The sequence below is a fragment of the Oppia nitens genome, unplaced genomic scaffold, assembly GCF_028296485.1.
Source record: "Oppia nitens isolate AA-2021 unplaced genomic scaffold, nextdenovo-longstitch-racon4-pilon3 scaffold49_pilon_pilon_pilon, whole genome shotgun sequence".
In the NCBI taxonomy this organism is placed as follows: Eukaryota; Metazoa; Arthropoda; class Arachnida; order Sarcoptiformes; family Oppiidae; genus Oppia; species Oppia nitens.
The window spans coordinates 21,158-31,745 of record NW_026533231.1 but is presented as its reverse complement, the minus strand read 5'-3'; the positions used below and the strand labels follow the sequence as shown (position 1 = coordinate 31,745).

General features: G+C 21.6%; 1 protein-coding gene across 1 annotated transcript; it reads left to right on the top strand.

Moving 5' to 3' along the window:
• The first annotated feature begins 1,881 nt into the window (after positions 1 to 1,881).
• LOC128959374 (macrolide glycosyltransferase-like) lies at positions 1,882 to 3,529 on the top strand. Its single transcript, XM_054305320.1, has 2 exons — positions 1,882 to 2,500; positions 2,730 to 3,529. The coding sequence occupies exons 1-2, from the start codon at positions 1,882 to 1,884 to the stop codon at positions 3,527 to 3,529; spliced, it is 1,419 nt and encodes a 472-aa protein (XP_054161295.1).
• The last annotated feature ends 7,059 nt before the right edge of the window (positions 3,530 to 10,588 follow it).

The following is a 10,588-nucleotide window of genomic DNA, read 5'->3' as shown; positions in this document are numbered from 1 at the left end:
GCAAAAATTTCATTCATAACAATTGTTTGTTAATTTAAATTTACAATTATTTAAAAAAAATTAATTTTTAATGGCTGCTGATATATATATATTAATATAATAACATGTGGTAATATAATAACAAAAATTTATAATTATAATTATTGTTATTGATTTAATATTTTTATGTCTTTTTATTTAATTAAAATTTTACTTATTTTTATAATTTGAAATGTTGAAAAAATAGACTTAAAATTATTAATTAAAATTTGCAATTATTTAAATAAATAAATAAAATTTTTATAATATTTCTGTTATGCAAAACATGTGATAAAAAAATTAAATATGATTAAGTAAAATTTAAATTAAATAATAAAGACAAATTAATATTACAAATTAATATTACAAATTAATAATAATAATTATAATTATAAAAAATCAATTTTAACTTAAAATTTTATTATATTACTTAATTAATACAACTAATTATTATAAATATAATGTTATTAAAAAAATTAATGTAAACATCCTATTTTATATAATTTTTTTTTTGAATATAAAAATTGAATAATTTTTGTTATTTTTATAACTATTTTATTAAAAGTTGATAAATTTATTTTAAAAAATAAACATTAAGTTCTATGGCAATATATTTATTATAAACAATGAAAACACTATCAAACAACTAATAATATTATTATTAATAGATATTAAAATTTAAAAAAATTACTAACAATTAATTTATAACATTTAAAATAATTTGGTAATTGTTTAATATATTACCTTGGATACTTTTTTAACATTTCAATTAACAATAACATTGTCAAAATAAAAATAAATTATGTAAATTAATATTTACTATTTATTTATTATACATTATTTTTTAAAAAGAAAAAAATCATTATTAATATTAATAATATAAAGATAATTGAGCAAAAATAATAATTTTACAATTAATTACTCATTTTATATATATATATATATATATATATATATGATTAACATGTATATCAATTTAAAACACATGAAAAATAATATATATTTTTTAAAATATTTTTTAATAATATATATATTTAATTAAGTACATTAAGGTACAATCAGTTACAATGTACTAACAAATTAAATTATTTAATAATACAGTATTTTGTTGGTATTACTAATTTATTATATACTATACTATACAAAAAAAATAATAATAATAAATAAAAATTTGATTTTTAAGTGCATAGTTTTAGTCCTTGAAATTTTTATTACTTTATATTGTTATTAATGTGTATATATTAATAAAAATATACTGTATATATATATACCGGTATATATATATATATTTATATGATAACTATAATTTGTCCCTAATGCACTAATAATATTATATATATATATATAACTATGTGTGTAAAATGATAATAATAATAATATTGATAAAAATAATCATAATTTTGTCCCCAATGTCCTTTTTAAAAAATTTTGTTTAATCTCAATACAAAAAAGTGATAATAATTAGGACATTATTTTTTAGTAAATTACTTGAATTTTCTTTTTTTGTTTATAAAAACTATTACTTTTATGTTTAGTACAGTATTTATAATAGTATTGCAAATACTATATATATATATATATCTGTGAAAATAAATTTATTTATATTCAATATATAAATAACTTAATAGTGATAAAAGTTATTTTTGACGTAAATTTTTTGATTAATATTTTTTGTTTTGTTTTTGATACTATAAAAGTCGTGTAAATTATTATTTTATTGATGAAAATATAATAATTATTATTAAATATATTTTTAAGTGCATTTGAATTGAAAACACATTAATTTCATATTAAAATTTTTTTAAAAAAAAAAGTTTTTAAAATTATTTATTAATCAACAAAAAAAACTAAAAAAAAAAAATTATGTCTAATAAAAAGTTAAATATCTTAGTGTCGGTTATGGAGGGCGTGGGCCATGTAAACGCTTGTATCGGTTTGGCTCAAGTACTACAAAAACGTGGCCATCGGTTGACATTTATCGTCGACCGGGCATTCAGGGGACAGTTAGCTCAGTATGGTTTCGATGAAGTGATTATCGATGATTGTGGCGATAATCAGACACAACAACAATCCGGACAACAATCCGGACAACAATCCGGACAACAATCCGGACAACAATCCGGACAACAATCCGGACAACAATCGGGACAACAATCCACGCAACAAACCGGCGAAAACAAAAAACCGGGCGAAGAAGGGGCACAAATGATACTGAAATCGGGACTAATGACGGGATTGTCGTCAGTGGACAAAATGAAAATGATGTTAAATATACCAGTTTTGGATACAATACTAGAAAAAGCCCGAAAATCGGATCCAATGTATGCCAAAGTTGTCCGGGAAGTGGATCCCGATTTGATTATTTTGGATGAATTTCTGGGACGACCAGCACTCGTACATTCGGGTAAGCCGTGGGTCAGTGTTTTCAGCGGTAATCCGCTGTTTGCTATCGACGACTATAGGACACCACCATTTGCTTCCGGTAATTATTATTAGTTTTTAATAATAATAATAATAATAATATTTATAATTATAATAATAGAAATAATAATAGAAATAATAATAGAAATAATAATAGAAATAATAATAGAAATAATAATAATAATAATAATAAAAATAATAATAAAAATAATAATAATAATAATAATAATAATAATAAAATATATATTTTAATTATTTTTTACAATTATTATATATGTATATATTGATAGGTTTTCCAGCCGATAGCGATAAAAACAGTTGGACTGAAATGAGACAATTGGGTAAACAGCTGTTTGGTGGACAAGGACTAGAAAAATACAACCAATGGCTCCGGGAATTAGGACTACCCCTGAATAATTCGGATCAAATTATACCCCGATCACCGTATCTGAACATTTATGGCTATCCCGAGGAACTGGACTATACAGACATCAGACCAATACCCGAGAATTTTTGCCGTATCGATGCCTTTCTCAGGACTGATCCCAAAGAGTTTAAAATACCCGACAAATTGGAAAACCGGGATAAATCAAAATCAAAATTAATATATCTATCGATGGGTTCAATGGGTTCAGTCGATGTCCAACTAATGAAACGGTTTGTCGATATACTGGCCAAAACCCGGCATAAATATATCGTTTCGAAAGGACTTATGGCCAATGAGTATGAATTGGCCGATAATATGTGGGGTGAGGCCAGTGTCCCGCAAACAAATGTCCTGCCGTTAGTCGATTTGGTTATAACTCACGGCGGAAACAATTCGGTTACCGAAACGTTTAGTTTTGGTAAACCAATGATTTGTATGCCATTAGCAGCCGATCAGTTCGATAATGCACAGAGACTTCAGGAGACTGGGTATGGCCTACGATTGGATCTGTATTTGTTTACTGACCAACAATTAGTCCAATCAATTGATAAACTATTAACGGATAAAAAATTATTGGATAGACTAGCGATTGCATCCAAACGTATGCTTCAATCGGATAGTATTCATAAAGCATGTGAACGTATTGAAAGTCTAGTTAATTAATAGATATTTTTTTTTAATTTTTAATAATTATTTATAGAATATATAAAATACAGTTTTTTTTAAATTAAAAAATTGTTTTTTAAATAATATTAGATACCATTTAATATAACAAATTATTATTAGTTATAACTATTAAGTTTTCACTAATTTTTTTCTATTTATAAAAACAGTTTTCTATTTAAAAAATTATAGAAATATTAACTATATATTTTTTTAATTTTTAGTTTTTTTAATTTTTTAAAAAATTATATATTGAATATATTAAAACAAGATTTTTTATTTAAAAAAATTGTTTTTTAAATAATATAAGATACCAATTATATAACAAATTATTAGTTATAATTATTTAGTTTCACTTTTATTTATAAAAAGAAAATATATACAAATTATTAATAATTTTTTTATATATAAAAAAGAAAATAAAGTAATTTAAAAAATATTTACTAAAAATTATGTTTTTATAACACATTTATACAAATAAAACATTAATTTACTAATATAATACAGTAAGTACTTTATTTAATTGCACAAAAAATAATAAAATAATAGTTAACAGCTTTAATTAATAAATATTTTTATTACAAATGTTAAATAATAAAAGTGATTAATCGATAACTAATTTTAGTTATAGTTTTTATATATAAATATTTAATGTTAATTTTGTTTTTTAAAGTTATTTTATTAATAGATAATTGATTTAAATAATATTAAACTATTGCTATTGGGAATGTTTAAAGTATCCAGGATAACTATTAGATTAATAAAGTTATTATCGATACTTTAATTATTTAATTAATAAAGTATATTATTAACAAAAAAAAATTATTAATCATATAAAACAACAATTTATTTAATCTTATGAAAATATATATATATAATTAAAAATATAAAATCTATTTGTATTACATTAATTGTTTTTTAAATTACAATTTTTAATTACCCAGTTAGTAATTTACTAATTAATTGTCAAAATTATTAATACTGTTATTAATACTGAAAATAATTATAATTATAAACAGGTTCAATTATACATACTGTATAACATTTTAAACTAAAATTTTAAATTTAATAATAATCAGAAAAATTTTTATAATTAAAGTGATACAAAAAAAAATAAAAACTAAAATCCATATCCAAATTTGTGGACAATTGTCTCAAAACCGTTATTAAATTGTCTATTAGTTAAACAAACTATTCATAGTTTGGACCAATTTTGGTGATAATTGCCGGTCGTTTTAATTGTTTATTAATTAGGTCGACATCGATGAAGTCAATATCAGTCAAGTATTCAATTGTCAGATACTTAAGTCGGGGACAGTTAGTGGCCAACGATTTCAATGAAAACACATCGGTTAGCATTGTATAGACATTCAGGTGTAGGCTATCTAACTGACTGAACAGTCGGACACTATCTATAATATCCGTGAAATCTTGTTCAACAAAACACATAATACGTATCCATAGCGACCGTATACCCGGACACTTGTTGGCCACTATCGGCAATATTCGGCTTCTGTTGTTGAACAGTACAATAGCCGGACAATCGATGGCCAGATGTCTGAGTCGATGAAATTGGGTTAATTGGCCGACAAATGTCATCAGCTCTGAATGTGTCCAACGTTTACGTATATGAACTTCAAATGATTGGATATTACCGTCGATGTTGTTGTTGGCCAACACATCCATAATCGGTTCAACAGTTTTCCAATGATCTAAACCATTGGTAACGATATTAATGGCCGAAATGTTTGAACATTTGGCCATCACTTGCGATAATCTTTGTGTTGTCATTGTTTTATTTTTCGACAATTTATCGGTAAATTTCTGGTCGATAATCAGCTGCCGATGACTATTGTAGACCAATCGTTGCCATTGACGGCAAACACATTCAAAGCGGAAACGGTCGGCCAGTGTCAGCAACTGTGCTAACATTGTGTCCAATAAGTCGTCGCCGAACCGATCAAACGAGTCCTTCATCTTCTTCATCGGCGGTAATGTTTTGATAGTTGTCATCAAAATGGTAAGCAATACTAACAAACAAACAAAATAAGACAATAAAAAATAATTCAATGATTTTTTTTTTTAATTATTTGATTAAATACTAGTTTTCAAGTATACACTACTAAACTGTATTACTGACTGTTTTAATAAATTATTTATTAATAACTTAATTAAAAAAAAAAAGTTTTATTATTAAACTCTACTAAAAAATAAATTCAATTCAAATGTATTTTTTTATATCAATTTTTTTTGTGTACTTTATATTAGTTATTCATTTAATGTATTTATATACTAGAGTTTGATATAAAAATCCTATTAATATGTAAATTATAAATAGTATTAAAAATTGAGTTTTATATATATATATATATATATATTGTATATATAACTTAACCGATTATTAGGAAAATTAATTAAAATATATAATATTAATTTGTTTTTGTTTTTTTTGATTAAATTATAGGAAAGTTTTATAATGTATAACATATAATATGATAAATACTATAATAAATGCCTTAAATTTTTTTTGTTGATTAAAACTATTCAAATGCTAAATAAATTAATTATTTCAATAAACAATTTTTTTATGACTATAATTACAATTTTGATTCAAAAAATACATTTTTTTTAAACGACATTTATTATTATTATACTAAAGTATTAATAGTAATACTCTATAAAAACATTAATATAATAATTAATTGATATTTAATCAATCAATTATTTTATTAAATATACAATAATTTTTTTTAAAAACTCTGTTTATAAATAATTGTATGATTGATATACCAAAACAAAAAATTGTTACAATTTGTTATTAAAAAATACATTTACATTGAATTATTTTAGTAGAGTTTAAAAAAACTATTTATTAAGTTATTTAAGATATTTTTTGTTAATTATTAATAAATTTCAATTTTATTTTATTTAGTTTAGAGTTTATTAATTAAAGAAATTATGTATATATTTATTTAAAAATTAATATTATTATATAAATTAAAGTAAGTAACAGAAAAATAATTAATTAATTTTTTAAGATTATATTTTATTTTAAAAAATTATTTTACTAAATAAAAGTTATATATTTAGTATTATTATAAACCGTAGTAATATACAGTACAAATTATTTAATATAAACATATATAATATATATTTAATTATTGTTAAATATAATATTTGCATATTATACAGTATTATCAATGTAATTAATTAAATATTTTGAAATAAATATAATATTTTTTTTCAATTTAAAGGTTTAGTTTATGTTGAATTTATTAACTCTTTTTTTTAACAATTATAACTATTAAAATATATATAGTAACTGTTCGCACATTAAATAGTTTTATAATTTAGTTATAACAGTTGCCTAATTAAAAAATAAATAAATATAATAATTAATAAAATTAAAATAATAATAAATATTTAAAATTGTTACCCCATATGATTGAAATTTTATCGGTAATGATGTCGTATAATACCATTGATTGGATTTATAATCATATATTTCAACCGATTCTGTTGGAGAATCTGTAAATAATTTTTTTTTATAAATAAAGTTATTATTGATTTATTATAATAATAGTATATTTATAGATATTAATATTTTGTTGATATTTATCGTTAACCAATATAAAATTAATTAATTAAAATTTTTATATTTAAATCATATAATATTAATATTAGCAATTAAAATATATAAATACAATTTGTTTGTCCACCCAATGCATATAATTTGTCATCAAATGCAATCAATTGAAAATGCATTCTGTCTAATATCATTGATGCTAGAATTTTATTTTTGGAAAAAAAATTAAAAAATTAAATAAAAATAATTTTTTAATTAATAACAATTCAACCAATTGGTGTCCATTGATTTGTTTGCGGATCATATGTTTCGCATGATTTCCCATCACTATTACCCCAACCGCCGCAAACATATATTTTACCCATAAATGATGCTGAACCAAATGATGCTCTTACATTTTTTTTTAAAAAAAATAAATTATTTATTATCAATATTAAATTATCATAATTATTAAATATATTAAATAGACATTAAAGATAAATTTTTTTTTAAATAAATATTTATATATATGTGCTTTTTTAAATTTCAATTATCTGGTCAACAATACGTTGGATTTTTACAAATCGACCCCAAGATGGCAATGATGTAGATAATTTTAAATTTGATAAAATTATAATTGGTCGACTGCAATTATCTGGTAAATCATACAATTTTTTTTTTTTTTTAAAATGACTATTTACAATCTAAATTATCTACAATATTGCCATCATGGTCACTTTGTCCTAATCCAATATATTTTTGTTGACCAGATAATTGAATTTTTTAAAAAAAAATTGCCGCTTTGTTTAATACTCATAAAAATAGGATTTATAAAATATAATTATTTTAAATATTTAAAAATTAATTAATCAAACTAACCTTGCATATTTCATATTAGCCATTGGATGCCATTGTTGTCTAACTGTATCATATCTTTCCATTGTATTTAAATGATAGCCATTAAAGCCTCCGATAGCATAGATAAACCCTTCGTGAGCTACCAGTGCCAGACCACTCCTAGCCGTATCCATTGGTTGAGCAAAATGCCATTCATCAGTATTTGGTGAATAATATTCACATGAGGTCAAATATCTTTCTATTTTTATAATTTTATAAATATATAATATATAAATATTTTATAATTTACATTAAATATAAATTTATATATATATATATCAGGGTTAAACAATATTAGGGGAGGGGTAGACCGGGATAAAATTTACAAAATTATCAAAAAATCTTGGGGGGTGGTATTGGGTAATATAAGATTTTTATTGCATTTTTAAACGGCAATTTTTTCAAAAATCCAAAATCAAGGGGGGTCAAAAGAAAATTTTAGGGGGGGGGGTCATTTCACCTCGTTTTTAAGCGACAATTTTTCCCATTTGGTCAAAAAGTTTGGGGGGGGGTTAAATCACAAAATTTTGATCTTAGGGTGTACTTTGGCCTTACCCCCTTACTTAACCCTGATATATATATATATATATTAAAAATTATACAATTACCAAATTCACCACCGCATGCATAAATTGTATTTTGTATTATAGTTGCATCATGTAAACTTTGTTTTTTATTAAATAAATATTTAATTAATAAATTTAATTTTTTTTAATTTAGATAAAAATAAATATAAAAACCGTCGTATTATATTCATCGGTGCTATTGATTTCCATTGATTTGTTTGCGTATCGTATGTTTCAACGCTATTTAAATATCCAACCTTATTATTTTTTATTTAAAAAAAATATTAATTTATATTAAGATAAATTTTTATTAATATATAAAATCGTTCGCAAAATTAGGTCATTATGATTATCTATTAATTTTATTCAATTAATAAATATTAATAAATATTTTTTAAATAAACAATTATAATGGGATGATACAGTATAAATATTTTTAAAAACTACATGATCTAGCAAATTAAACTAACTTAAATTTTAAAAAATATATTTTTTTTTAAAATAGTAATTTATATATTTATGATATATTTTAATTAATATTTATATAGTATATATTTGAGCAATAATTACAAGATTATTTTGGCCGCCGATTGCATATAGTTTTGTAGAGCCGTATGAAATCAAACTAAGCTCAGCCCTCGGTGTGGACATGGATTGTATGCCTTCCCAAACACCTGTATGTGTATTGTATTTGAAACATGTAGACAAAAAAACTCCACCGCATATATAGATAAAACTATTCGATAAGACAAATTGATTGCTAATTAAAACAAATTTTAAAAATTAAAATTAATTTATAGAAACAATAATTTATTATTTCTTTAAAAATAATTTACATTATGATTATAATTAGTAATTTTAGTTGTATTTAATGACAGATTAAAATTAAAATGAAAAATAACTGTAATTATAAATAAAATAAACAATTTAATAATAAACATTTTATTTTGCAATTATTATTTATTCAACAACTAATACATTAACGGTTATATTTTTATTTTTTACAATAATAATACAATTTTTATAAATACAATAAAAGAATATTTTACTGTTTATTTTATATGACATTAAAAATAAACTCAAAATCAAAGTTCAAGTAACTATTAATAATAAGTACTTAATTAATAATAATAAATCTTAAAAATCTAAAATAATCTAAAAAAATAATTTTGTTAATAAACTTATAATTTTATTTTATTTTCATTATTACTATATTCAAAAAAACTTGAAAAGTTTTGTTTTCTGAAATCTATAATGGCTTTTTGAGTCTGTCTGTCTGTGTGTGTGTGTAGCATTTCATTTTGCGAATTTTGAAATTCTGACTTCAGATTCGGTTAGAGGACTACTAATAATCTATTGAAAAGTTGTATTAAAATTTTCATATATCTTCGGGAACATAGACAAAATGGCGGTCAAAGTACAAAAAATTTTAAGAAAATTTTTTTAAAGTATAGATTTGAATAAAGCATCAAAAATAAGCATAAGAAATATGCCTTAAAATGTTTATATCTCTACAGGAACATAGAGAAAATGGCGGCCAAAGTAAAAAATTTTAGGTAACAATTTTAACGTTTAGAATTGTATAGAGCATCAAAAATAAGATATAATATATCAAAATTATTATTTCATTTTTTTAAAAATGGTGACAAAGTATGATTTTAGCTGTTTATTTTGTTATACTTAATCATTTAATACCGCACATGTTGTTTATTTTTTCATACTGAATCATTTGATACCCTACATGACTAAAGTTTAATTTATTTTATCATTTTACTAAATGACTAAAGTCAACTGACAATTAATTTGCGAAGATAATAATTTATGACGTCAAAGTTTTTTTTTCTAATAATGCTTACTAACATTCTTAACTGGTTTGTAGCTAAATATTAATAAATATAATATTTTATTAAGTATTTTAATAATAATTTTTCTAAAAAAATAATTAATAATAAAATGTCATATATTATAAAAATATTTATCACTTATAAAATTATTATTTCTAATAAATACAAAATAATCAATATAACTATT